Source organism: Numida meleagris, chromosome 21 (assembly GCF_002078875.1).
Source record: "Numida meleagris isolate 19003 breed g44 Domestic line chromosome 21, NumMel1.0, whole genome shotgun sequence".
Classification (NCBI taxonomy): domain Eukaryota; kingdom Metazoa; phylum Chordata; class Aves; order Galliformes; family Numididae; genus Numida; species Numida meleagris.
The window spans coordinates 2,778,496-2,804,965 of NC_034429.1; the positions used below are offsets into that span (position 1 = coordinate 2,778,496).

The 26,470-nt window shown below is 53.8% G+C and overlaps 5 protein-coding genes across 7 annotated transcripts in view; 3 read left to right on the forward strand and 2 right to left on the reverse strand.

Moving 5' to 3' along the window:
- Positions 36 to 8,185, forward strand: GINS4 (GINS complex subunit 4). 2 transcript variants are annotated; one of them, XM_021374889.1, is made up of 8 exons: positions 36 to 307; positions 520 to 606; positions 822 to 935; positions 1,370 to 1,467; positions 1,797 to 1,885; positions 2,145 to 2,235; positions 2,320 to 2,423; positions 8,046 to 8,185. In XM_021374889.1, exons 1-7 carry the CDS (start codon positions 215 to 217, stop codon positions 2,414 to 2,416), a joined length of 669 nt encoding a protein of 222 aa, XP_021230564.1. In that variant the 5' UTR covers positions 36 to 214; the 3' UTR covers positions 2,417 to 2,423; positions 8,046 to 8,185. The 2 variants fall into 2 exon arrangements, with proteins under 2 accessions (XP_021230564.1, XP_021230562.1); XM_021374887.1 differs by having other exon boundaries at positions 146 to 307; positions 2,320 to 2,435; positions 8,046 to 8,182.
- LOC110387098 (protein phosphatase 1 regulatory subunit 3C-B-like) lies at positions 8,059 to 9,459 on the forward strand. The gene has a single exon (XM_021374886.1). It carries the CDS (start codon positions 8,089 to 8,091, stop codon positions 8,953 to 8,955), a length of 867 nt encoding a protein of 288 aa, XP_021230561.1. The 5' UTR covers positions 8,059 to 8,088; the 3' UTR covers positions 8,956 to 9,459.
- Positions 9,560 to 18,631, forward strand: GPAT4 (glycerol-3-phosphate acyltransferase 4). Of its 2 annotated transcripts, none has more exons than XM_021374884.1 (13): positions 9,560 to 9,653; positions 11,149 to 12,043; positions 14,596 to 14,665; positions 14,962 to 15,259; positions 15,417 to 15,491; positions 15,918 to 16,007; positions 16,124 to 16,217; positions 16,445 to 16,560; positions 16,674 to 16,729; positions 17,047 to 17,132; positions 17,379 to 17,507; positions 17,589 to 17,668; positions 18,253 to 18,631. In XM_021374884.1, exons 2-13 carry the CDS (start codon positions 11,879 to 11,881, stop codon positions 18,359 to 18,361), a joined length of 1,368 nt encoding a protein of 455 aa, XP_021230559.1. In that variant the 5' UTR covers positions 9,560 to 9,653; positions 11,149 to 11,878; the 3' UTR covers positions 18,362 to 18,631. The 2 variants fall into 2 exon arrangements, with proteins under 2 accessions (XP_021230559.1, XP_021230560.1); XM_021374885.1 differs by lacking the exon at positions 9,560 to 9,653 and adding an exon at positions 9,924 to 10,154.
- NKX6-3 (NK6 homeobox 3) lies at positions 21,130 to 23,416 on the reverse strand. Its single transcript, XM_021375095.1, has 3 exons — positions 22,684 to 23,416; positions 21,752 to 21,921; positions 21,130 to 21,683 (listed from the first exon to the last, which is right to left on the reverse strand). The coding sequence occupies exons 1-3, from the start codon at positions 23,060 to 23,062 to the stop codon at positions 21,453 to 21,455; spliced, it is 780 nt and encodes a 259-aa protein (XP_021230770.1). The 5' UTR covers positions 23,063 to 23,416; the 3' UTR covers positions 21,130 to 21,452.
- Positions 23,730 to 26,470, reverse strand: part of LOC110387117 (ankyrin-1-like) — a 34,464-nt gene continuing 31,723 nt past the window's right edge. Inside the window, 1 exon segment of the mRNA XM_021374931.1 lies at positions 23,730 to 25,935. The gene's annotated coding sequence lies outside the window, so the exon portion shown is untranslated.

Below are 26,470 nucleotides of genomic sequence, written 5' to 3' on the forward strand. Positions count from 1 at the left end.
CTGTTTTGCAGCGCTTTGTCTTTGTATCGCGTGAGAGGGTAAAAGCACATCCACAAGGCCGGCTGCTGCTGTCACGGACTACTCCGTGCGACGGCCATTTTGTCACAGTTCGCGCCTGCGCATTGGGGAACATCCGGGTCGCGCGGAGCGCCTGCGCATTGGGGAACATCCGGGTCGCGCGGAGCGCCTGCGCACTGGAGGTGCGAATGTTGGGATGGCGGCCGCGGGCGGTGAGGAGGCGGACTCGGACGACGGCAGCGAGGAGCTGGTACTCACCCCCCTACAGCTCATCCGCAGCCTGGAGCAGGTAGTTCGGCCCAGGACTGGGCCCCTAAGATTCCTGGGCACCTCTGGGGCGGTCCGCAGCTTGGGCTGTCTGAGGAAAGCGCGGGGAGGCTCACGGCTGGGCCTGTGGGCCCGCTGGGCGGGAAGGGGAGACTTAGGGCTGGGGTCCCGCCTCCCGGTGCTAGGTGCACGGTAGGAACTCCTCGCCTTTGCTTACTGCGTGCTTTCTCCTAGGCCTGGCTGAACGAGAAATTTGCCCCCGAGCTGCTGGAGAGCAAACCTGAGATCATTGAGTGCGTGGTGGAGCAGTTGGACCACATGGTGCGTGCTGCGGGTCGGATGGAGAGGGGGGGAGATGGTGTGAGGGGAGGAGCCTCTTCTGAGCCTTTGTAGAGCTCGTTCCTGAGGAGGACACTAGGAAATGTAGTCAGTTTTTATTTTCCCTATGTGCAAAACGATCTTCTTTCTCTCTCTTTTTTTTTTTTTAAATTGTTTGGTGCTTGAACGTTTTCGGTTTTCTTTGCCTTTATTTGCAGGAGGCAAACCTAAAACGAGCAAAGAAAGGAGACCTGAAGGTCAGCGTCCATCGCATGGAGATTGAAAGGATACGTTATGTGCTCAGTAGCTACTTGCGGTGTAGACTGGTGAAGGTAATACTGTAAAGAGAATAGAAAACGTTTACTTCAGGAGTGATTCCTAGCCATAAAATATCTCCTGCTTTAGGCACTTTGTTAAAGGTACCCTATCTCACTATCTACAGTGCAACCCAAGGGATTTCAATCCTTGGGCGCACTTTTCTGTTGTGGAGAATCATAGTATTGCTGTGATGTTCTGTTATAACATCTAAGCCAAGGGACATGATCCTCCTGGGTCCTGTCACGTGCACATATATATCTGTGCAGCTTTGAGACCCCAGCTGACTGTATTGTTACTAAGTCAGAAGTAGGTATTTGGGTAGGCCTGTGTTTACTGCGTATATCGGTTCAGGAGAGGATCAGTTGTTGTAAGGAAACTCTCTGGGGGATTTTAGGCACTGAACTACCGGAAAGTTAATTTTTAATCTTTTTTCTTTTTCCAATATCAGATAGAGAAGTTTTTCCCACATGTGCTGGAGAAGGAGAAATCTCGAGCCAAAGGGGAGCCTTCCATTCTATCACCGGAGGAGTTTGCCTTTGCTAAGGAGTGAGTGGGCTTTCAATGCATCTCCCTCCCTTTGCATGGAGTACAGAACTTGCCCTTGTGTTATACTGAACAGTTTTAAGATTGTTAGCCTTATATATGGTTGCAGTAAGATTCAGGTGTTTTGACAAGGAAAGAGCTAAAATGAAATAATTCTGAGTCTGCGGCATACTCAGCATCTGAGCCAGGTATGTCAGCCGGTTGCTTGTAACTGGGAGACCAGGAGGTGTCACCTGTTGGCACTTTTGAGCCAATGCTCTCCAGGCAAATTTGTATTTGACTTAATCAGTAGATGCTCCAGTGTTGTGGTTTTTTGTTATCTTTTTCTTCAGGTACATGGCAAACACCGAGACTTATCTGAAAAATGTGGCCCTAAAGCACATGCCACCCAACCTGCAGAAAGTGGCCCTCCTAAAATCAGGTGAGTACAGCCAGACTACAGGGTACTCTGGAAAATTACAGCAAATGACGTATGGAGAAAGCTCTGGGCTCATGCTGGCCACCTCCACCTGCTTTTTTCTTAAATTGGGGCAATGCAAACTACTTCTTAACAGAAATGTCTAGCATTCCTTTTGTTGGCGGTGCATTTGTTGCCCCTAACACTCCTTTCTTCACTGAGCATTCTGCACAGGAACATGAGTGAGTGCTGAGTCTGTGCTCTGAATCTGTTGTATCTGCAGTCCCAAAACCCAACCTGGACTCTTTTGTGTTCTTGAGAGTGCTGAAGAGGCAGGAGAACATCCTGGTTGAGCCAGAGACTGATGAGCAGAGGTAGGTGGTCCTTCCACATGCAGTGCATGTGAACAAGACTCGTTTCACAAAAGCAACTTAACACTCCGCACCTGCCTCTTTCAGAGAGTACACCATTGATCTGGAGGAGGGCTCACAGCACCTGATCCGCTACAAGACCATTGCCCCACTGGTGGCCTCAGGAGCAGTGCAGCTCATCTGAGCGGGTGGTGAGCACTGAGGTGGGGTGGTGCTGCCTTCTGGGCATGGCCCAGGCCCAGCCAGCAGGTGGCAGTGAGTGAGGGGGGCTGGGCTGGGCCGGGCTTTGTGCCCCGCAGGATGTGGCTTGGAGAGGGTTGGCTGAGGGTAGCAGCAGAGCTCGGAGGTATATCTTTGAAAGCGTTCAGGTAAACCAGCAAGACATCTTTCCCTCTGTGTTTGCAAGGGGCTCGTTGCCCCCCTCAGATAATCAAGCTCTTGATTGCTTATGACACACTTGGAATACAGCCAGGCTCCTTTCTTCCAGTGTTGCTGAGTGGGAGCAGTCTGTGTGATAGCACTCACTCTTAACAGAGCTTTGTCAGAGCCCTGCCATAGTCCTTCTTGGAGTCCCAAGGGATGGATGAGTGCTGACAGTGTTTCTCCAGATCTCAGACTGGTTTTACAGCAGATGTGTACAGAGCACATCTGTCTTCAGAGGTGAATAATGCCTTTGTAAATGAGAGGGTACACTTTTTTAAACCTTCCATGTATGCGTTCATTCTTGCTCCAGTTTAGTGCAGTTTGTTAAATTAGACTATCGCATGAAAATTGGCTGATTGGACGGTGTGGTAATTTGTTGTGGAAACTCCACCTTTCCCCATCAGCTTTGATCTCGTCACAGCCTGTGCAACCTTGGATGTTGTGCAAGTGCCCAATTGCTCTGAGGTGAATTGGGGGAATACTTCTGCACCACCTTTGCCTCATGATCCATTGAGCAAAAAAACACACATGAAGGTATTTGCTGGCAGAGCAAATTTTGATTATCACACAAGGAGCAGGAAGGAATGGGAGCAAATTAAAGATGTAAACTGCAGCTCAGAGAAGAAAGAGAATGTTGTGAGCAAGCCGGGGAGGGCTCTAGGATCATGTGAGAGATGCTTAGCTCCAGCTTGTTACCAGTGGTAGAAAGGGAGGTTGGAGAGTTTACCAAGTTTGTTATCTTCTGTCTTTCTCAAAGTGTTGCCTGGAAGATGGCCATGAGCTTAGGAATTTGGTTTGTCTGCTTTGAAGTTTAGTTAGGCAGGCCAAACAGCAAGTCTGTCCTTCCTTGGAAAGTCCCAAGGCAGAATTTACCTTGCAGATGGAACAAACTTTTTTCTGTCTGTGCAGCTTCTGTCCCAGTGTGGACACAGTTGTCCGCAACCCCTTCTGACATGACTAGAGAGAAGTTACACTGATTTTTTTATTTTCTGGCGTTCTGGCAATCATAGCACTGTTCTCAGAAAATATCCACCTTTGCTATTTCAAGTATCTCAGGTTTGCTTGTAGTGTAGACCTGGATTTGGAATTGCTTCCTGCCTTTGTGCTGATAGTGGCTTTTCTTGCTCTTGTCGAACGAATGAGTGCCTACAGGAGCCTTGGGCATCTGTGTTTTCTCTGATCAGACTGTGAATCGTACAATTGTGATGGAAACTTTGGAAATGTCTGACAACATTTGTAGGTTTGTCACAAACCTTCTTAACCAGAGCAACTGATTCACACTTAAGAGGTCTTGATAATGCTCATGTAAAATTTGTATTTTGTTCCACTGTTTTGTTACATGCACAAGCTTTGCATAAAACCAATATCAGAGCAGATTCTGCACTGAAGATTTAAATGCTGTCATTTCACCTTTTGAAATTCTGGATGTTGATCAACTCCAGCAAAGGGAACAAAAGGCCTTCCTGCTTTTCTGGCCTTTTCTGACCCCGTTCTTTGGGCTGACAGACTTCAGGGAGATTACAACACAGTTACAGCTAATCCTCAAGCTCAAGGCTGCCTTTGTCAGTAAACTCCAGGGCAAATGGGGCTCTTGATACAGGATGGTCTGCATGATCAGCAGCTGAGGACTAGAAGAGCTCTGAGGAATTCTGTAAGCTTGTGGTGCTTTCATGTTGCTCGGAATGGTAATAGAGTACAAGTTTGGCAGGGCTTTCCCAGAACAGTTTCTTGCTGCAGGATGAGAACAGAAGTCATCTTGATTTTGCCTCACCTTCTGTGCTTTGTATGCTATTCACATTACTTCCTCTAAGGCTAGCACACTGCCTTTGATTTCTACAGCAGAGCTTTCGGCTTTGTGTGCAGGGAGATTTGGACCAATAGCACCAAGTGCAAAGTGCCAAGGCAGAGGGCATATTCTGGAAAGCTTTAGTGTGTAGTTGGTAGGATGCCTTATTTAAGAGTTGTGGTGACCAGTTTCACTAAAATGAGGTAACTGTGATGATGGACTCAGGATGAAGCATCTTTCTGCTATGTGTGCTCTGAAGATCCTCCTTCCAGAGAGTGTGGGGTTCTATTGCAGTTTGTGCTTGTAGTTTTGAGGGTGGAAACTGTCCAGTTACTTTGTGCTGAAACAAATGCTGGAGTAAGGGAGATAAGCAGTTCCTTCATGCTGATTACACAGGGCAAAAGCTCCTCTTACCCTGCTGACCCTCATATGCCTCTCCTAGTCCCCTGCTATTACAGCCTGGTACCTGTCAGGTGTGTGGACGGACTGGCTCGTTTTCCTTCAGGACAGGGCCTTCATTGCACCATGCTCTGTGGGAAACAGGCTGGTGCTCCTCTGGTGCTCCCCTTTCACTGCCAGGCAGGGTGTGATGCAGTGCATTTTGCAGTGCGAGTGGCTTTGCATGTGTGGTTTATTGTGTTCCTAATGAATCCATTTAGGTAAAGTGGATTCTTCTTTAAGTATAGACGTTAAGAGGAAGTTGTGTTTAATCCTTAGGAATCAGTAGCACACACCTCTGCCTGGCCCTGAAGAAAGGGCTTTGGATTGTACCCTGCTCATGCCTATAGCTCAGGGAGCCTCTCAGAGGTGATTGAAGCTCCCAGTCAAAGTCATTCTTAATCTGCTGCTGCAAAAACGTGCTCTGGAAGAGCGGCTTGGAGAACGTCTGTCAGACTTTCTCCTTAGCCCTATTTAGTTTGTCTGAACAATTGTCCAGGCGGCTAGTACTTGCCCTACTACTGCATCTCACGTGGCTGCAGCAACGTGAGGATCAGGAGCCCATTCTCTCGTCTAGAAGCCAAATCTTCACCAGAGCTGATTTTTCCTAGACTGCCTTTAGCACAGCTCCTCTCTGGAGTCTGACAGCCAGCAAAATTATTGCAAGCTGTGCAGGATTTTTCAAAATGACTATTAGGGTGGAATCAGGCTAATAGTGAGATTCTGTTTAAGCCTATCTGAAAATGCTTTTTTGTCCTTCCATGACTGAATACCCGGATACTTCTGGGACTGGATAATGTTTCACTGCTAACTAACGCAGTGCTTCTGTGGCCTCATCTGTGTTGGAGGAAGGGGAAACATCTGCAACTTTGTCAAGGAAGAGATGCTTTTGGCTTGTACTTTCAAATGGAGGGGAAGACTCATTCATTCACCTTAGTCTGTGCCTGTGATGAGAATACAGTGGGAGCAGCTTCTCTAGGGGCTGCTGTAGAGATTGGACTGAAATATATCCCATGTTCTCTGTTACTTCCAAGGTGTTGATAACTTGGGTTTACTGTGTGATTAGCTCTAAATGCAAAGTGGATGGATGGTGAAAGAGGTCACAGGGAGGGCACTGGTTGTGAGCTGTGATTTCTCAGTTTAAGCCGGATCTGCTCTCCTGCAGGAGAAACGTGGAGTAAGTACTTAAATTAGTAGGATCCCTCTTCCATGTCTCTGACTCCCCCAAGTCACTGAAGGCGAATATATGCTGTCAGTGTGAGAGGATGTGATGAAAGAATGGTTCTTGGAAAGCAACTAGTGAGAACTAACAAATTGCCTGCACTATATGTGACTACGCATGCAAACCTCTGCAGTTCCCTAGTATGCAATCCATCACAACAGTGCATGGAGGCCCAGTCATATGAAAATCTGTCTCTGGCATTTTAATGTGGGCTTTCTTTTTCACTGCCCTGGCTCACCCTGGCTGCTGTACTGGTGGGTGACAGTCTTCCATGAGAACTGAGAAATATCTGTATTAGAGATGATATGGGGAACCAGTTGAAAATTCTGCTGGAAAGGTTTTGAGTAGTTGAAGGTCCAGAAGCAGACAAGTTATGAAACCCTGAGGAAGAGCCCTTAGTTCTGGCAAAAAAAAAAAAAGTCAGTTTGCTGTCGTGACTCTGGGAGATGCTGGGCAGGTGCAGCCACAGTTACCTGTTCTGTTGCAGGGGTGAATACGATGTGGTTTGTCCTCCAGCTGACCTCTGTGGAAAGATGTGATGCTGCCTGTGTCCAAAACTGGCTTCAGAAACAAGGAGTCCTGCTTCCAGCAGAGGCCCGAGCATGGTTGCCAGTCAGGGATGCAGTTCCAGGTTTCTGGCTCAGCGTGCCAGGTGCATGTTGGCAGCAGGAGGATTGGCCTAGGCACAGGCTCAGTAGGCACAGGCTCAGTAGGCCCAGCAGATGGATCTGTCATGATGGTGACTGGGTTGAGGAGCTGGTGCTGAGAGGTAATGGGCAAGAACAAACACCACCCCTTCTTGCAGGCCCTGCCATACAAGTGTGTCTGGCTCCTGGTTACCCACAAAGGGCTCTGTCGTGCTCCTCCCCATGCAGGAGTGTCTGACCAGCAGTGACCTGAGTGCCACACATCCACATACTCTCCTAGGGGAGAGTATAGCTTCGGCTCTCTGGCTTTTCTCTGATGTTTTTGCTGACTGAGGCCAGGGCTGAACTATAGACTTCTCCCAGCCATGCACAGAATTCAAGTTTGCTTGTAGCGATCCAGAGTGAGAAGCATCTTGCATTGTGTTGAAAAGATTCAGAGGCAGTGGCAGTGGAAAGCTGTGTATAAATATTGATGGGTTGTGTCGTGAGCTGATCAAGATCTGTGCTGTCAGCAGGAAAAATCAGGTCTGCTTAACCTAAATGGCTAGACAGCTCTGGACAGATTAGCAGGTAGTACAGGGCAGGGGTGATCTGACTTAGGTGACAGTCTCTTCTATCAAGGAGTCACATGTGAGCTGAACAGTGAAGGTGATTTTGAATGTGAATGTCAGGGACATCACAGTGCACTCTTTTTCAGTACAGAGGGACAGGGTTAACAAGCTTCCAAGTTGGGTTTGTTTTGTTGCAGAGTGAGTCTAGAGTCTAGGATTTTCTGTGCTCTTAGATACCCTGGAAATAGTTGTTTCAGAGCAAGCACTTGAAAAGGGATGTATGAAAACAGTTCAAACCTCCCAACGCTAAACGCAGCGTGAGAGGAGCACGCTTTTCTTCCTGTAGCTTCTCGCGGGCAGCGGGAGCGGCCGCGCGGTGTGAGGCGGGGGGACGGCTCGGTTGCAGGACGCCCAGAGTGCGGGGCTGCTGCGGACAGGGGGAGCTGGCGGCGGCGCCGCTGTGCGGGGCGGTGGGGAGGGCAGCCCAGGCCCTTATTGGCCGCTCAGGAGCGCGTTCCTGGCGCCTATTGGCTGCCGCGGCAGCCGTGGAGTGTCCCGTCCGCGGGCGCTTCCACGGCTCCATTGAACCCGCGGCGCCGCCGGTGGAGGAAGCAGACGGGACGGGATGAGCTGCGGCGAGTGAGCACGGGTGGGGCGGGTGGAGGGAAGGGTGCGGGCTGGGGCCGGGGCTGCAGCCCCAGCTGCCCGGCAGCCGGGGCTCACTGCCTGACCCCTCTCTCCTCCAGGCTTTTCCAGGTCTATAGCACGCGAGCTGTCACTCCCCCAGCCATGCCTGTGGACCTGGCCATGCGGCTCTGCCTGGGCCACTCACCCCCGATTCGCAAGCTGCTGAATTCCTATGAGGAGCTCCGGGGCAGCTGGGGACGTAAACCCCTCCGCTCCTGTCTGAACCTGAAGCAGAGCGCAGATCATGAGCCCGAGCGGAGAGAGAGCACCAAGAGCTCCAAGAGTCAGAAGAAGAAGAGGGTGGTATTTGCTGACATGAAGGGACTCTCGCTGACAGCTGTCCGATTCTTCTCAAAGATCGAGGAGGACCTCTCTGATTTGCAGCACGCCCTGTCAGACCTCGCCTGCTTCCGGCCCAGGCTCCGGGACTCTCACCCTGAATTGGGCAGGTATGTGCTGGACTTCCCACAACCCTCTGCAGACTATGCAACCTTCCGCAGCCGCCTGCTCAGCAACCTGGTCTGCCTGGAGAGCTGCCTGATCCAGGACCGTGCCCTGTCTGGTACAGTGAAGGTGAGAAACATTGAGTATGAGAAGAAAGTCCTGGTCCGCATCACCTTTGATGGCTGGAAGAGCTTCCGAGACATTTCTTGCCAGTACATGCATAGCACGTATGGCTCAGCAGACATGGACACCTTCTCCTTTGAGCTCTCCCTGCCCAAGCCCTCCAGCTCCTGCAGGGCCACAGAGTTCTGCATCTCCTTCCGCTGTGGGCAGAAGACCCACTGGGACAACAACCAGGGGAAGAACTACAGGATCTACCACATGGGTGTGATCCGCTCACCCTCCCATGCTGTGAAGAGTGCCAAGGGGGCCCGGGAGCACCTCGGCACCTCCCGGGCTGCTGCCCTCGTCCTTTCTCACCTGCAGAGCTGGCGGCATTCAGAGCCCCAAGCCCCGTACTGGTAGGGAGGCTCTTGGGGGGGTGGGCTGTAGGTCCCTTATGTCTCTGCTTTGGTACAAAGGCCCCTGGTGGGAGATGGGGGGTGGTGGCAGCAGCAGCAAGTGCTGCTCCCAGCTCTGTTAGCTCCTCCACGAATCTGGCTGGCAGTGGTACAAGCAGCTGCTGGGCTTCAAAGCTGGGCCCTGCTGCGTCGTCGGCTGGAAGCCGTTTCAGTGAAATTCGTGCTGGTGCATCCTCAAGGCAGCGCTAGTCTGAGAGTACAGGAGTGACAGCGGGACGAAGCGGGCGGCCCCTGTAGGCCGCTTCCCGTATGAGGCTGCGGCGCGATCAGCAGGGCAAGTGCCTGGCCGACAGGCAGAGGGGGAGTGCTCAGGGCTGTTGCTGTGGAGCTGAGTGGACGTGCAGGCCGCAGGCGGGCGTGGTGGGCGGGACAAGGCCGCTCCGTGCCGCGGTGGGGCGTCTCGGGCCGGCCGCGCTGTCACGAGAGGAAATAAAGTGACGGCACTGTCTGAGTTCGCCTCTGCTTTCGGCGCCGAGGGCGGGGTGGGCGGAGTGCGGCGCCCCCTACCGCCAGGGAGGTGTGCGGCGGTGCTGCGTGCGCGGCCCCGCTGGCGGCGTGCTGACGTCAGCATACGCAGGGCGGAGACGCGGCGTGCACGGCTCGTGGCGGGGGCGGAGCCGGGCCTGGCGGCAGTGGTGGCAGGTGAGTGCGTGAGCGGCGAGGCCCAGCCCGGCGCTCCTCCTCCCCCGCCCTCCTGCTCCGGTCCCGGCCGCGGTCTCCGTCCCTCTGCGGCCGGCGGAGGAGTTGGAGAGGCGGGGCCGGGCCCGAGCCGCCCGCGGACCGTTAACCGGAGCCCGCGTCAGGCAGCGCGGCCTCCTCCGTGGTGCGGGCCGCGCCGTAGCGCCCCCGCGCGTGGTGTAAGCGACCCGGCTCCGGCTCCGGCCCCCGCCGGCAGCCGCTGCCAGCGCGCACAAAGGTCGCCGCCGGCCCCGGCCTTCCCCGGATTCGCTGCTGCCGTGGGCGGTGTCCCGTAGGCCGTAACAAAGCCGCGGGGAGCGCTCCCGGCCACGCCGCACTCGGGTGACCGCGTTGGGTGGAAGGGCACAGCTTCAGTCCCCGAGCGCGGAGCCCGACACGAGGTCGGGGGCTGCCGGACCGTGCCTGCTGCAGTCGGACTGAATTGGGCACCGCACGTGGCTGCCGGTGCGTGGGGCCAGGGCACAGCAGCGACGCAGTACAGGAACGTGGTACTGAGCCCCTCGCGGGGCAGCGTGCAGCCGGGGCCGGTCTAACAGTGACAGCTCTGGCTGATGGACAGTCACACGTGTGGCTGCAGAACTGCTGCTCTCAGGAAATAGTTTGTAAAGGCGTCTGCAATGCCAGCAGCTGCAACATGCTGTACATACGGGGGAGCAAAAGGGTATTCCCACCCTCCCCTGCTCCTCTGAGTTCAAGCACTGTTCCATCCCACCCTTAGGCTGACACCGTGCCCTCTGGCAGCAGGCAGAGATAGTATCCGGAGGGAGTTCTCCCCTGAGCAGACGCTCCAACCAGTGTTGGCCTCGTGCAGACCTGTTCTGCCGGGTCATCCCCTGCGAGGGCTGCAGTGCTGTGCGTTGACCTTTGACTGCTCCCCTTGTCCCTGTGAGTTCCACTGTGGCTAATCATCAGCAGTAATTCTCCCCTTGGGCTAACTTCCTGTCATGCATTGTTTGTAAAGCTGCCCTGTGTAAGTGCAGTAGGTGAGCCACGCCCAAGGAACCTGTGTACAGGGGTAGAGGAAATGATTCCTTCCCAGGAATCTGGCACATAGCTGGCTCCCTGAGCTTGGATTCCTGTGAAATGAGAGGTGGTGAGGGCTCTGTCATTCAGAAGGGCTTTCTGCTACTTCATTGGCTCTCTTCCTGTACTTAGGACCTTTAGAGACACTCTCAGCATCCTGTGCTCCAGAGTGGCTCTGGTTGCAGCCAGTCTGAGGTTTGCCTGGGAGGAAGGTGCAGGACATGTGTCTAATGGTATGAGATGGAAGCTGGAGTACCAGTCTGAGTCTGAAGTGTCTCAGGAGCTGCTCAGAGTGATGTGACCTCAGCCTGAGCATTGCCTTCATGGTTTCAGCGCACACTGTCCTTGGCCTCCTGCCACTGACGTCTCTGAGTTGCGTGACTTGCCTGACTTCAGTTTCTCTTTTCTCCTCTAGTGCTGGTGGCATGTGAGTGCCTGGTCTACCAAGAAGCCAGCGCACTGTTTGGAGAGCTTTCCAGGGACACGGGTTTCATTTGAGTCAGTTATGACCCTTCAGCAGGAGTGGATGCTAGGGATCTCTGGAATTAATTTTGTTATAGGTGTCATGTGAGGATCTGAGCCACTACCTGTGTCCTGGAAGGTACAATAACATCTCCGCATACAGTAGGCTCCTCCAAGTGCCAACTTCCTCAGTTTCCTCCAATGCAGGATCAGAGATGGACTCCATCTTGGCCCCATGAGGAGACACTGCATACCCGCAGCAGCCTGAGAGGAATTCTACTGCCATTGTCTTCAGAAGCTGCTCCACATCAGGATTTGCTCATCAGCGCTTTGGGAGAGCCTGTATTCACACAGTTGTTCCAGGACAGTACCCACTGCAAACCCATGGAGGAACCTGCCTGCGTGCTTCATCTTCTTTGAGCTCCTTAACGTGCACTGTTTGAACTCGCCAGGACTCCTGGCAGTATTTGCTTGTTTTCCCAACCTCTCTCCCAGATACTGTTCGTTCCCTCTCTCACAGAGCCCAAAAAGGATGTGAACTTTGGAATGGGGTCTGTGAGCAACAGTGGACTCAGTGCATGTGTGAGACTATCACTGAATAATAGGACTGTTTAACTGCTGCGGGCAGCCTTCCTGTTTGGCTGCAGGATCGCAGGGCACCAGCCTTGCTTGGGCCCTTCATCATGTTCCTCCTGCTCCCCTTTGACAGCCTGGTTGTTAATCTCTTGGGAATCTCCATAACCGTCCTCTTCACTCTACTCCTGGTTTTCATCATTGTGCCAGCAATTTTTGGAGTCTCCTTTGGCATCCGCAAAGTTTACATGAAAACATTATTGAAGATTTTTCAGGTAAGTCATGTTTTCAGAACTTTCTGTGCTGGGGAGTGTTTACAGGGATCTCATCGAGCATGTTAACGGTAGGAGGAGAAGTTTTTTCCCTTCTGTGGAGCACAGCAGACAACAGGGGAGGGGAGTGTGGTTTGCTGGTAACGTGCTGGTGCCAGAAGACCTGCTGGAGTCATCTCAGCCAAATGCAATTTATTCGACATCTGTTCACAGGTTGTTTTTTTTTTCTCTGTGGTTAAGCCACTAAGTCTTCAAACAAAGTCGTAGGACAGCATGGCCCATAAGCATGCAAATCGTACAGCAGTAACTGGGGATGTGCTGGGAGGAGGTGTGTGCTTGGCCGCGTTAATGTCCCAGGCAAGGCTGAGTGCTGTCACAGTTCGATATGGAGGGAAGCCTAAAGGGGTGTAGAATGTGACAGAGAGGAACTACAGGCAGTGGGCTGCTCATCTCCAGTATGTTTGGATGAAGCAAAAACAGGCAGCAAGGTGGAACTTTATGTGCTGTGAGCCCTGGGCAGTCTGTGGCCAGAATGCAGAGGTCCCAAGTCCCAAAGTGCCGCCTGCTTATCTGCTGAGCCCAGCAGCCACTGCTAGACCTGCAGCCTCTGAGGACAGCAGCAGCGCTTGCTGCCCCTCTTGGCACAAAAAAGCCAAGTGGAATTTTCCAACTTGGGGTCATGCTGTTGCCCTGCTGCCTTCAGCAGACTTATTTCTGGGCCATCTTAGCCAGCGCCTCTCCTTGAATCAAGTCCCTGGTGAGACCAGAATTCTTGCAAAGTTCCCAATAGATAAAACCCAAACCAAGCCAGACCTGGCTGCTCCGGGAAAAGGAAGAAGATGGCACTGTGCTTAGCAGGGAAGTTTCAGGCTATTAAATGTGGTGTCCGAACTGCTACGGTATTCAGTACAGAGCTGATCTCTGGGAGCATCTCTGTCTGGCTGGAGAGGGCAGCCCTGCAGCTTGCGATGTTCAGCGCTTTAAACTCTGAGTCCTCCCAAAAGTCTGTGGTGTGAGTGGGAAGACCCAGTGCTTTGCGACGTGCTTCATTAACACTGGTGTCTGAAGACCTTGCTTTCAATTTAGTGACTGAACTGAGAGAAAAAATTAGTAAGAATTTTGGCTTATCCGAAATTGAACATTTTATTTTACTGTAATTATTTTTCCTTTCTTTCATTCAATGAAGGAACATTTAATCTCAGTACATTTTGGTGTTCAATTTCGCAACTATTTTTCCGAGAAGACTTTGAAATCTATTTCAGCTTTTATCAAAGAATCTTTGTGGTGGGAGAGAGGAGCATTCTGGCAGATTGGCTCATAGATTGATGTAAAGCTCAGTGGCTGGGTCTGGTCATTCAGAATTGTATGGGGAGTATTATTCACAAGAAATATTTTTCAAGTTCTTGAGGCTGGTGTTGCAAACCTAGCCTGGGAGGCAGCACCTGAGTCTGGCAAGCGGGGGGGCTGTGGGGCTCGGAGTGGTAGCCACGCGCCTGTGTTGGTTGAGAGGGAGACCTGCTCACTGCTTCCCATGTGGCAGGCTGAGTTCTCTGCCACTATGGTCTCTATTGTGGGACTGGCGAAGAATGTGCTTTCTGTGCAGGCTGCTCCACTCCTGTTGGGTCAGAGCTTCTCTTTTACCTTCTCCTGGGATGGCAGTGTCTGGACAATCTTCTGCAATCCTGCAGTTCCTTCTACTGGCAGAGGAGGCTGCCAGATGAGCTAAACGCTCCACCCACAATTAGCATTCCCACATCACTTCTTTCTCATCTAATAGTGTCACGGGCTGAGCCTGGGAATCCTGGAGTTCCCAGCAGTTTCTGCTTCTTCACAGATGACTGATGGAGCAGCTGAGGGTGTTTGTCTGAGGGTGCTTGCTGCTGCTGTTTTGGACTGTCTATGAACTGAGAAGCAGTAGCAGCTGTTAGGTGAATTGAATAGGGAGGGATCTCATCTCCTCATGAGACTGGCCTGATGTACTTAGCACCAGCCTGAAAACACAGTCTCTGCTTTGAGTTTGGAGGAATCCAATAGTGGAAAATAGTGCTGGTCCATTATCTACTTGCTGAGCTACATCACGTTCCAGCCCAGCAGGAGGGCATGCAGGATGCAAGGTCCATCTGGAGGCTGTGCAGTGGCATCCACATGCAGTTCTACAGGAGGCTGTAGAAAGTCTTGCTGTACCATCTCACCACTGAATACCATTTCACGTTCTGGCACTCATTCTTCCACTGAGGCTCTGCTGTGCAGAATGGCACACAAGTGTGTGCACGTTATGGCTTTCCTAAGTGCTGGTCACCTTCCCATCACTCCTTTCATTCCATTATAGACAAATCTCTGCTGAGAAAACTTTCTTCCCAGCCTAGTGTCTGCTTCCACTTCAGTACAGCTGCATGTTCACCACTCACACTCAGTTCTGTATGGAAGCATCCTGCTTTCATCTCATTTGATCCCCTTAAGCATGGTCTTCCCTGGAAACCAGCTGTAAATCGGGAATAGTATCAAGTGGAGCTACAGGCTTTGACAGTCTCATTTGCTATGTGTTTCTCTTGCAGTGGGCAACACTGAGAATAGAGCGTGGTGCCAAAGAGAAGAACCATCCATTATACAAGCCCTATGTCAATGGTAAGATCCTGCCCTGCTTGGGTACATTTGAAGTTCAAATTTTTGTATGGTAAATGTAGTGTCTCTGAGAGCTGAAGTGTGATGGGATGCCCTCTCCACATAGGTGGATTGGCAATAGCAATGGGAAGGTCCAGTGCATGAGGCACCCAGGGCATGTTTCATGTCTAGGTAGTTGGGAGGGTGGAGGAAGGAAGGGAGCCTTGTGGAGGGCAGGTCAGTAGGGGCCCCCTGGCCCTCGGCTGCCTTTTCAGCAGGCAAGTCATACTTTGCTCAGAGCTGCCTGTGGCTTGTTGCAGGTATCATTGCAAAGGAGCCAACATCACTGGAAGAGGAGATCAAAGAGATCCGTCGGAGTGGCAGTGGCAAAGCCCTGGACACCCCCGAGTTTGAGCTCTCAGATATCTTCTATTTCTGCCGCAAAGGCATCGAGACCATCATGGACGATGAAGTGACCAAGAGGTTCTCAGCTGAAGAGCTGGAGTCCTGGAACCTGCTCAGCAGGACCAACTACAACTTCCACTACATCAGTCTGCGCCTCACTGTACTCTGGGGACTGGGTGTTCTCATCCGCTACTGCTTCCTTCTGCCCCTCAGGTGGGTGCTGCTGCAGAAACCTGCCCGTAGCCTGTTCCTGGTGCAGCTGGTCCCCCAGTCCACAGACCCCACTTGACATGGTGGGGAGAGACAGGTTATGTGATGAGCAGGGCCTCTGGCCTGGATTTGTTAGCATGCAGCTTCCCTCTTTCTGCAGGATAGCCCTGGCGTTCACTGGCATCAGCTTGTTGGTGACTGGTACTACAGTGGTGGGGTATTTGCCAAATGGAAGGTGAGTTGGCCTTTGAAAGAAGTGATGGGGCGGCACCCTGTGCTGTTTGAGACCTGATAATTAGGAAGTTGTCCTGCAAGGCCTGTCTCATCTGCATGCGGCAGATGAGGCAGGTGGTCCTGTCATCTGTAGCCTGTCAGGAGTGTATTTCCTACTACTTTAAATAAGAGGCCTAGACGTGAACATTAAGCCTGTGGCATTGCTCTCAGCCCAGATCTCTGAAAGGAGTAAAAACAGAAAAGAGCAAAGGCAAAAGTTTGATTCTCAGGAGATAAAGTATCAATAAGCAACCAGCAAAACCCAGAAGGAGATGTGTTTATGTGGGCATGATTTGAAGTCTCAGTGGGATCTCATGACCCTAGACAGCTGGGCTGAGTGGCCCCTTTATGGGCAGCTGGGGCTGATGGTCTCTGTTCTGGGTGGCAGGTGTAAAGAGTTCCTCAGCAAGCACGTTCACCTGATGTGTTACCGGATCTGCGTGCGTGCCCTCACAGCCATCATCACCTACCATGACCGGTAAGGCAGCACTGTCTGCTGCAGTGTCCATCCCCATTGGCTGCATCGTGCTGTGCCTCTTGCAGGCCTCACTCTTCATTCTTCTGCCCTCATCTGTGCCTTTGTTTTGCATTTAGAGAAAACAGACCCCGAAATGGAGGCATTTGCGTGGCCAATCACACATCCCCTATTGATGTGATCATCCTGGCCAGTGATGGCTACTATGCAATGGTAAGGTCTGTGCCCCAGCTCTGCCTGCTGTTGTGTTGCTTTCCAGCAAGCTTGACCTCCCTTGGGGCTTGCTGCATCCTTACATTCAGAGCCTGGAACTTTTCCTCTCAGCCTTACAAGCACAAGGGTAGAAAGATGAACCTCAGCTTAGCAGCGAAGCTGTAGGAGTTGCCTTGTCCTTCATATGTCCCCAGGTCTTGTAACTTATGTTTTCTCACCCTGTTCAGGTGGGTCAAATCCACGGAGGGCTCATGGGTGTGATACAGAGAGCCATGGTGAAAGCTTGCCCCCACGTCTGGTTTGAGCGTTCTGAGGTCAAAGACCGTCACCTCGTTGCCAAAAGGTGTGACAGTTGCTAGCTGCTGGGGGAGGTTTGGAGGCTGGGAAAGGGTTGGGGGCGGCTGTGTCAATTGTCAGGACAGCTCTCTTGATAACTGGTGACTCTCTTCTGTTTAGGCTCACAGAGCATGTCCAGGACAAGAGCAAATTGCCTATTCTTATCTTTCCGGAAGGTGAGTTGTGGAGTTAGACCAGACAAGCACCTGGTGGAGGAGGGCACAACAGAGGGCACAGCACCTTGTCTGTGTTATTTCTTCACACAGCCAAGGGCCTTGAGAGCTTTCAGTGAGGCAAAATGGACATGGCATCTTTAGAGTTAAATGAACCCAGAATGTGGATGTCAGATATATGATGTCTCAGTGATGCTACAAATCTTGTACACAACCAGAGCAGGGTTTGGAGTGAGTGTCAGGGGCAGTTGTCAGATGCGTATAGGTGTATAGCTTAGACTTCTGGACTGACTTACAAAGATTGTGCTTGTCTCTTACAGGAACCTGCATCAACAACACATCTGTGATGATGTTCAAAAAGGGGAGCTTTGAAATTGGAGCCACGGTTTACCCTGTAGCCATCAAGGTATGAGAAAGCAGATATTTTTACAGCAGTTTACATTTATCTGCTTACAAGGTCAGTCTTGATAGCCCAGTCTTGGCACTGCTGGGTTGCAACAGCCTGGTCCTCAGATTGTGGTGTGTGGGGACACTGACGTTAATCCACGTGCACTGGGGAGGGCAAGTCTGTACTTGGATTTGATGTAGAACTTGGAGTCTCAGGGAAGGTGCATCCATTACCTGACTTTCATAAGCTCTCCTGCCTCCACAGTATGATCCACAGTTTGGAGATGCCTTTTGGAACAGCAGCAAGTATGGCATGGTAACCTACCTCCTTAGGATGATGACAAGCTGGGCCATTGTCTGCAGTGTGTGGTACTTGCCCCCAATGACCAGACAGGTAAGTAAGGTGAACCTACTCCGTCTGATCTGCTGCCTCTTTAGCCTTTTGCTCTGTCTGAACAGTGTCATTTTCCCACAGTGCGATGAGGATGCTGTCCAGTTTGCCAATCGAGTGAAGTCAGCTATTGCCAGGCAGGGAGGCCTTGTGGATCTGCTCTGGTGAGTCTTGCCAGACATTTCTCCTCCCAGTTCTAGTGTTCTGTGTTCTTGGATCCTGATAATGTGTTTGTAGGCTGCAGAGCTAAGTTTGTGTCTTGCACTGCCTGGTGTAGACCTCTGTAGAAATGGAGGTGCATGTCCAAAACAGCTCTTCTATAGTCAAGACCAAAGTCTTGGCTTCTGCTCTGTGTGTTGGGCACCAGAATTTCATTCTGTGAATGCAGCTTGCTCAGGAGTTCCCCAGTTCTTACTTGATGTTGCTCAGCAAAGCATGTGAAGCTTGAGAACCTCCCTTGTCAGGCATTGAGATCTTTGGAGCCTGAGAGGTAGAGGGCCTCTGCAAGCAGTGTGCTGCAGTGGTGTTGGACATGCTGAGCACTGTGCAGGGCTATGTGTGCCATTCTTGGCAGAGCGTGGGGTGAAAGGAGCTCCCCCTGTGGACAATCAGCCTGCAGTATGCTGTGTCAACCGAAGGGACAAATGCACTCATCAGGCTGATGTGGGAGCTCCAGCCTGCTCAGAGCAGCCCCAGCTGCAGTGTCAGTGCATTCCTTTAGCTCCAATGTGAATGATTCTTTTTCTAGGGATGGAGGTCTAAAGAGGGAGAAGGTGAAAGATACATTCAAGGAGGAGCAACAGAAACTTTACAGCAAAATGATTGTAGGCAACCATGAAGACCGGAGCCGCTCCTGAGCCCTCTGCCTCCAGCACTGTTACCTGGCCAGAGCCCTCTGCCTCCAGTATGAGCCAGGTCTTGTCTGAAGCAGCAACATTTCTTTGGACTTTGACTGCTCCAGAGCTGTTTGGACTTACTCCTTCATCTCCTGGCTCTTCTTTCCTGGAGGCACTATTACTGCCTAGAGTCTTCAGGCCGTTGGCAACTCTTGGCACAGATGCCTTCTTGTTACTGTTACAGTGAACCCCCTTGCAGGGGCAATATTAAATGAAACACTTCTGGTGTCATTTGCTTCCATATGGTGTTTACAGGCCCAGGTGGAGGGCTGGTGTGTTGATGTGCATGTGTGTCAGTCACAAGTCTCCCACGGCACAGAAACTGGTGAGCTGCGCTCAGATGAGCTGCCTTGACAACCAAGGGAATCTTATGAGCCTGTGCCTCTCATGGCTGCAGCACAGAATGCGTAGGGCTACTCCTGCCTCCGGGCTCACAAAGCTTTTCCCTGCCTCAGGTCCTTCGCACTGAGCCCCCCAGCTGTGCTCTGCTGAGTGGCTCTGGAGAGCCACAGGGTGCCCATGTTGGGCCGTGCCCCCTTGGTGCCCCTGTGCTGAGCTGCAGTCAGACACACTGCACTGGGCTGGGGACATGAGCATTGCTGCTCAGATGGCGCAGGGTCTCTAGGCTCCCTTCGCCTTTCCCCAGCCACTTTGCCTGAGCACGCATCACACCCAGCGCTCTACTTTTCCAGGTCAGAGGGCCAGGGCATTGCGTTTGGCTGTGCAAATAGTTGCACGCAGAGGCAGGGGCTGTGCCATGCTGGGTGCCCATAGCGCCCCTGCACCCAGCACTTAGACCTGGCTGCAGGTGCCTGCCAGTCTGCCTGCAGTGGTCACAGGTGCTGTGGTGACAGCAGTAGTCTGTGGCTCCTGGGTACCTCCATCCTCCTCGCTGTGCTTGGGGCCATCCTCACGGTCCTGCTGCCACTGGGATGCTGCGCAGCAGGCTAGGCAGGTGAGCAGGCACGCATCCGTCTTTCCTCAGCTCCCCCTCCCTGTGCTCCCAGTCAATATGTCTCTCTCCGATGGGAAAGTTAATAAATTTAGCTCTAGATTAAAAGTATTGATCATTTCATTTGTAAGCGATAAATAACCGGGGGGAGTGTGGGGCAGCCCGTGGGGTAGGGGCTGCTGGCCCCGGCAGCAGCAGCCGTGCAGCCCACTGGGGCCAGGGGCCCTCATATGCATTCTGCCCAGATGCTGGCATTGATTTGCTATTAGTCTCTCCGCACCACCCAGTAGCACATCATTCCCGGAGCCGCTATTAATGGCCTTTTGATAAATAATCACTTGTAAGTCAATAAATTTTTATTAAACAGTGTGGCGCTTTGATTTATGAAAATCCGACGGGGTTTGTCTGGGAGAAAAGGGATGTGGAATTGAAGCGGAGCTGCTATCCATCTGCCTGCCAGCCCACCCTGCTCGCACTCGCGCTCCAGAGTAGTGCCTGGTGAGGAGCATGAGGAGGGCCAGGGATGCAGTGCTGGCACTCACCATGGGCCAGACTCTGAGAGCCCCATGAGCTCCAGTGCTGGCTGGGACTGTGCCATGGCAGCCGTCAGCCATGGCACATGGTTGGCACCATCCATCGGAGCTGGCTGCAGGGCAGCAGGACGAGAGGAGCTGGAGGTGGGATTAATCCTGCACTGCAGCCCCATGAGCAGCTCCACAGCTCCGGTACAGCCGTGGGATGCTTAGGGCAGCCGGGCTGCGCCTGCGATTTGTCACTCCTGGGCTGCAGCCGGCCCTTTGCCACCTGCTTTATTTGTCTCCCAGCCCTGACGTGGCATCAGACAGGTGTTAAACTACTTAATCACTTTAAAATTGTTTTAATTTTCTGTTTTCTATTGATCTCCACAGCACCAATTAATCAGCTCACTGGACCAGGCAGTTAGTACATTAAAAATTGTCAGCCACGTCAAGCAGCTTAGAAAATGTCAAAAAAATATCCCAGCAGCAGCCTCACACTCTGGCCAGGAGGAGAACACTCCTGCACTGCAATGCCTAGGGATGGTGCATGGCTCCATGGCCCTGCAGCGGAGCAGCATCAGCTCGGGAAAACCGGGAGCTGCGCGGTCAGGGGTAGCATTACACCTCCCATGCTTGCTGGGTAAGTTCAGGCTTCCCCAAGTCCCCAGGATGTGCTGCAAAGCTGTCAGGGCTCCCTGCAGAGCTCAAAGTACGGCAGAAAGTAAGGATTTGGAGCTGAGTGTGTGCCTTGGGGCTGGGCAGGTAGGGGCCCAGTGTCAGCCCACAGCATCCCAATGCCATTAGGGAGCATTGGAGGCTGCTGTGATGTAAGACCAGCACTGCGCAGGTAGGGACGTATACACCAGTGCTGCCTGAAGCTGGCAGGGGGCCCCCCAACAGCACCTCCACTCTTGTGCCACGCTGCCAGCCACTGCACAATGGCCCAGCAGCACCTTATCATTGCCTATTGATTTCTCCCCAGGACACCGTAGCACTGTTTGCTTGCACTTTGTCAGCTCTCGGTGGCCCCAGCAGCAGTCCCTTGGCACCTCAGGCAGCAGGGACAGGTGGTGGCCCTGTGCCTCCAACAAGCAGAGGCTGAGCCGGCAGGAACCAGGGGGGCATGGCCCCAGGAGTGCATGCAGTCTGCACCGAGCTGGGCGCAGCATTGGGGGGGGCCCCGCAGGTTGGCAGCAAACAAGCCACGGCTATTGCTGCCACATCAATCCTGCAGCTCCGACAGGTGAATGGGCTCTCACTCACACAGTTAAGATAAATGATATTTATTTGCTGCTAATAGGTTCCAACAAGAGGCCCTAATGAGTGACTTTTGGACAGCACTTCTTGCTGCCAGCGCACACCCATTCTGGGGAAACTCTGAGGGTTTTGGGGGACCTTCCTGCCCGGTGCATGGCCCCCCCAGCCTCAGCCCCTTCCCAGCCCAGCCTCTGGGGCACCAGGCATTGCAGACCCATGTAGTAAGTACTGGGGCAGGGGCCTTTATTTCACCGCTGCTGTTCCCAGACCCCGAGCCCAGGGCAGGAGCTGCAGTGGGGGCACAGCAGTGCCCATTCCCAGGTGCTCAGCCGCTGTGCGTGCCCAGCCCCAGCACTGAGAAGGCCGCACGGTGCTTCCTCAGCAGCAGTCGGATCTTCTCATCATCTGAGTCAGGGTCCAGGGGCTTGTTGTACTCATCATCCTCGGTCTCAGAGGCCGCCCGCTCTCCACTGGAGCCCCCCGCCCGCTGCGAGGAGGAGGAGGGCTCCAGGGCACTCTTCTTCCTCCACTTGGTGCGTCGGTTCTGGAACCAAACCTGCAGCCCCACAAGGCTGTTAACAGCCACCTGCCATATGCCCCACACACCGCACACCCCCCACTCACCTTCACCTGGGACTCAGTCATGCCGAGGGAATATGCCAACCGTGCCCGTTCTGGCCCCGCCAGGTATTTGGTCTGCTCAAACGTCTTCTCCAGAGCAAAGATCTGATGCCCTGTGAAGGTCGGACGCGTGTGCTTCTTCTTGTGCAGGCTGTCAGTCAGGTGCGCAGGGGCTTTGGGACAAGGGCAGTGGGTGAGCACCAGGCTCATGGCTCTGGGCAGCCCAATCCCCACGTCCCTTTATGCTGCCACTCCCCACCAAAGTAAAACAATATCCTGTCTCCCCAGCTTTGACCCTGGAGCTGTGTTGCCTCCAAGGCTGGGCTCTGCACCTCCTGCTTGGGAGCAGAAACTATTTGCTGGGCTGAGAAGGGAACGGGCATTAGGAGCAGCATGTGACTGTGGAGCTACTCTGCACTGGGAGAACCATGACCATGCCCCCCACCTCTCTGAGTGCACAATGGGAAGGAAGTAAGATCTGCCTTACCCGTCTGCTCTATGAGAATCACCGGGGAGGGGAACAGGGCTGCAGGCACTGAACCACAGCCCCCAGCCCTGGGTACTCTGTGGGCTCCCTGTGAGGTAGTGGCTGTGCTCACCCAGCACAGCCCCATCATGGCAGCAGTATGCTCCGCAGTGCCCCTGCCAGATGCATGCCAGCCCAGGACCGTCCTTGTCCCTGGCACTGACCAAGGGAGGCTGCCAGGGGTAGGGAGTCTGCCTGGGCTCTCTGCCTGGGCTCTGCCTGAGCTCCCAAGTTGTGCCTCCCCCTGGGGCTAAGCCAAGAGTTACCCTCCACTGTTGCACTGCCCCTGCTCTTGAGCTGACCCCTCCACATCCCAGCACATCCCCAGGTGTCAAGCTGTGACTTGCATAAAGCACCAGAGCAGATGGGGTCCCACCAGCTGCCCACCCACTCCCAGCCCCGTACTTACGGCCACCGCACTGCCGGCTGCCCTGCCAGTCAGGCGCCTCTGCCCAGCAGCTCCGGCCCCGCGGCACATAATCGTTGCTGGCCTTTGGGAGGGCTCCCACCTGTGGCCCATAATAGACGCCTGGGGAGCTCAGTCCATTAAATCCACCTGCGTGGGGGTAGCTGGGCAGGAGGCTGCTGTTTGGCGTCGCTGTGGGCCGGCCAAGGATGTCGGAGATGCCGTGTGGGGTGCCAGCGGCCAGCTGGGCACCCAGCCCGGGGGGACCCAGCTTGTAGAAGGAGCTCTGCACCGAGTACTGGCAGACAGGTGCCTTGGCCTCAGGGAAGGGGCCCAGTGAAGGGCCGCTGAGCAGGAAGGTGCCTGGCAGGTTGGCGTCCATGGCTCCAGGACAGCCCTCAGAGGCTGGCACTCCGAGGGCATGATGGGCAGCCCATCCCCGTCGGCCTTGGGGCTACTGGCCCGTAGTGTCCACACCAGCTGGCACGCTGCCAGCGGGCACCTGGAGTGCTGGGCGAGCTGCCCCAGAGGGCCAGGGCCACGGCAGCAAGTGGCCACTGCCTCGGTGGCAGCTGCCCCCGGCTGACCCCGCACCCGACGTGGCACCAGCACCGGGCACTCAACTTGGGCTTGGGAAGAGGCAACATTTCTCTGATAAAGATGAGGTCTATTAGAATACGGCGCACCCATTGGCCGGGCAGCTGCAAGGGCTGGCTCCCATTGGCCGGATCTCCGCGGCCTCGATTCCCATTGGCTATGCTCACGGGCAGCCCGGGATTGGCTCTGCCCAGACAAATCGTGCTTTGAGAGCCGACGGCGAAGGAGCCGCCGCGGAGCCCGGGCTACGGGGCGCCGCGCTCCAGCACCACGGCCGCTGGACAGCGCCGGGCGGACCGCGGCGCACTCATCGGGCTTGCGGGGGGGGCGCGGTGGGGAGACGGGGCACCAGCCCTGCGTCCTGCGAGGATCGGCTGCTCGCCGGGCTTAACTGCGGCGCCCGGGAGCCTCTGTCTTCCCCTTGCCCTTGGAAAAGCAGAGACGAGACGCGGTCTGTGTTAGTTTCTTTATTAATTCATAGTCTGATAGCTGGTGTACAGGGATATGATCTATACATCAGGGGCTAAGACAGGGAGATCCAAAAGGCTTGTTTCCATAACAATTAAAAAAAGGAAATAAAAGTAATTTTTAAAACTTCTAAAAAGCTTCTAGTGTGCAGACTGCAGCATTCTCTAGGCTCAGTGTTGGGTGCAGCCTCCCCCTACCAGCCCTACGAGCAATCTGAGCGCAAAGCAATGTCACTGCAGGTGCTGGGCACAGCTGCAGCACAGCACATTCCCTAAGGCGTATACTAGGCCAAAGCACAGGACCCACAAACAACTCTACGGTGATGCTACAGGGTCAGCTGTTGCAGTGGGTCTAGGTAGGTAATTGTACACAGCAAGGGTGATGGATGGAGTCTGTGCCTACTTTGAGTTGGGGTGAGAAAGGGGATGCTTTGCTCTCCATGGCTAAGCTGGGCCAGTGGCTTAGCTGCATCTGGGCTTCTTACCCAGGCTGCAGCAGAGCCAGGGACTTTCCTGGCATATGTGCACCCACTGCGACACAGGGCTGCTCTGCCTGAAGCTGGAGGTGGGCTTGTTCTTCACATGGCTACCAAGAGCATCAGGCCCTGCTAAACAAGTCCACAGCCACCTCCAGGGAGAGGGCAAGGGAGTCTCCACACCACCCTGCTACAAAGGCCAGGCCCCCAAATTGGTTAGGTAAAGGACAGAGCTAGGGACACGGATTTACCACTGTCTGCATCCTGTCCTTCTAGGGTCAAGTTTTGTAGCAGATTCAACCTTCTGCACACCTCAGTGCTGCCTGGGCAGCCCTGACCACCGTGATTCTCCTGCCAGAGCAGCTGCCCCAGCACTGCCCTCGCTTTCAGGGTGACTGCTTAGCCCGGTGGCTGCAGAAGGGCTTTCACTTGGCCAAAGTGCAGCCACTCAGGGGAGTAGCTCCCCTCATTTCTGGGGTTGGTCCTGGGTGGGCCAGCATTCACAGGGTCAAGGGTCTGTGCTCATTTGTGCCCTCACAGGGAGGCCAGGAGGCCTTGCAAAGCAGTGCAGGGCCTCTGGTTCCTGCCAGCTCCTGGCTCATCTCCTGAGCAAATATTGTGCTGAGTAGAGCTAGGCACAACCCAGTGTGTGGCACAAGCACATTCCCTGCCCTTTCTCACTACCTATCCTCCCTAGGCCCCAAGCACCTCAGTGCAGGCTGCCAGCCTCACCCCAGCTGAAGCCAGCACAAACTGGGGCTTGCACCATGGACCACCCCATGGGGCTGCCCCCATGGACCTCTCTCTTCAGGCCAAGAAGGGGCCAGGCTCAGATGGAAGGGCATAAGACAAGATAATCCGCTGCCCTTTCACGCCTGTAGGCTCCCAGCTCCATTCACCAGAGCTGCTCACACAGTCCAAAGGCTTTGCCCATCCTGCAGCCTGAAGAGGTATTTGGGGGTGGAGCTGTTAGTGCTTTGTACATACTGCTAGAGTGTCCCTAGGTGTTTGCATAGTATTTACTGGTTCATATACACAAGGCTGATTGCTGTACAGTTTACACTTTCAACATAAGCAACGAGCTCAGTGCTCGGCCCAGAGCTCTGACCTGGCGGGAGACGCTGAACATGCTGGGGAGAGGAAGGGCAGCCCTGCATCCAGCCAAGCGCCCACGGCAGCGTTGCATCCACAGCCCTCCTCCCTCACATCCTCAGCTGCTGCCCTCCCCCTGCCCCTGCACTCACTGAGAAGGATGAGAAGCGAGTCCAGCAGAGGCAGAATGGTGACGGGGGTAGAGCCCCTCTCCTCCTACAGTGAGCAGCCCCAGCCTCCCCCCTGCCGCTGGAGCACGGCACAGGGACGTAGTGACACAGGCGGATGTGCGAAGGTGGATTCTCCTCCCCTCGCGTTTGCTGCCAGTCCAGTTCTGGCTTCCCAGAGGAGCCAAAGGATGCCCTTTGTGCGTGCTGCTGTCTTCAGGCTCCTGGTGGCAGCAAGGCAGGGACAGGGTCCCTCTGTCTGTTGGAAGTACTGTAGCTCATGCGTCTTGCAGTCAGTCAGTCATGCGGATAGGACGGTAAGTATCTCGTACAGAAATCATGCCATTAGCCTATAGAAACACATACAGCCAGCCCTGCTTCCTTCCAATCTCTATTTTCCTCTCCTCTCTTCTCAGGTTGGTGTGGAGATCAGTGGTTTGGTGTTGAGGTGAGATCCTGGAGAGACACAGAATGAGACAGAGATGGGGTCACCCCAGAGATGAGGTGGCATGTAGTCCCAGCCTACACTTGTTCCACATGCACCCATTCTGCCCACCCACAAGACGAGTTTTGCAGGAAGCAGTAGAGAGGCAGCATCATAGTACTGATGAGTGCCCTGGCTGGAACCAGCAGCAACGGCACAGGTGGTACCGGTGGTGTCACCTCAGATGCAGAGAGCAGCAACAAGTAGGAGCGGAGCTGCACCAAAGCCAGTGCAGCACTGGAAGGAGCTGGGAGGGTTGCTGTAGGGCCTGGGACAGATACATTGCACTAAAGGCCAGCCCTCAGTCCCTGCTTCAACAAGAGTGACTGACTGCACCTTGTTCTCACAGCAGCACAGAAGAACCCACAAGTTCTTAATGCACTCCCTTTTCTGCATGCTGCAGAAAATAGCAAGAGCAAAGCAGCAGGAAGACTGCCTCGACTGACGCTAGAGGGACTCTCTAAGGACAGGTGCAGACAACAGACAAGGGGACACTGTCTGCATGAA

Excerpts from the sequence above, each read along its gene's own strand:
- GINS4 (XM_021374889.1), top strand. The coding sequence starts at position 215 with ATGGCGGCCGCGGGCGGTGAGGAGGCGGACTCGGACGACGGCAGCGAG. Across the intron at positions 308-519 it reads TCATCCGCAGCCTGGAGCAG|GCCTGGCTGAACGAGAAATT; the intron begins GTAGTTCGGCCC and ends GCTTTCTCCTAG. Across the intron at positions 2,236-2,319 it reads CCAGAGACTGATGAGCAGAG|AGAGTACACCATTGATCTGG; the intron begins GTAGGTGGTCCT and ends TGCCTCTTTCAG.
- LOC110387098 (XM_021374886.1), top strand. The coding sequence starts at position 8,089 with ATGCCTGTGGACCTGGCCATGCGGCTCTGCCTGGGCCACTCACCCCCG.
- GPAT4 (XM_021374884.1), top strand. The coding sequence starts at position 11,879 with ATGTTCCTCCTGCTCCCCTTTGACAGCCTGGTTGTTAATCTCTTGGGA. Across the intron at positions 15,492-15,917 it reads GGGTATTTGCCAAATGGAAG|GTGTAAAGAGTTCCTCAGCA; the intron begins GTGAGTTGGCCT and ends TCTGGGTGGCAG. Across the intron at positions 16,561-16,673 it reads CGTCACCTCGTTGCCAAAAG|GCTCACAGAGCATGTCCAGG; the intron begins GTGTGACAGTTG and ends TCTTCTGTTTAG.
- NKX6-3 (XM_021375095.1), bottom strand. The coding sequence starts at position 23,062 with ATGGACGCCAACCTGCCAGGCACCTTCCTGCTCAGCGGCCCTTCACTG. Across the intron at positions 21,922-22,683 it reads CAGCCGGCAGTGCGGTGGCC|CCCCTGCGCACCTGACTGAC; the intron begins GTAAGTACGGGG and ends CTTGTCCCAAAG. Across the intron at positions 21,684-21,751 it reads TGACTGAGTCCCAGGTGAAG|GTTTGGTTCCAGAACCGACG; the intron begins GTGAGTGGGGGG and ends GTGGGGCTGCAG.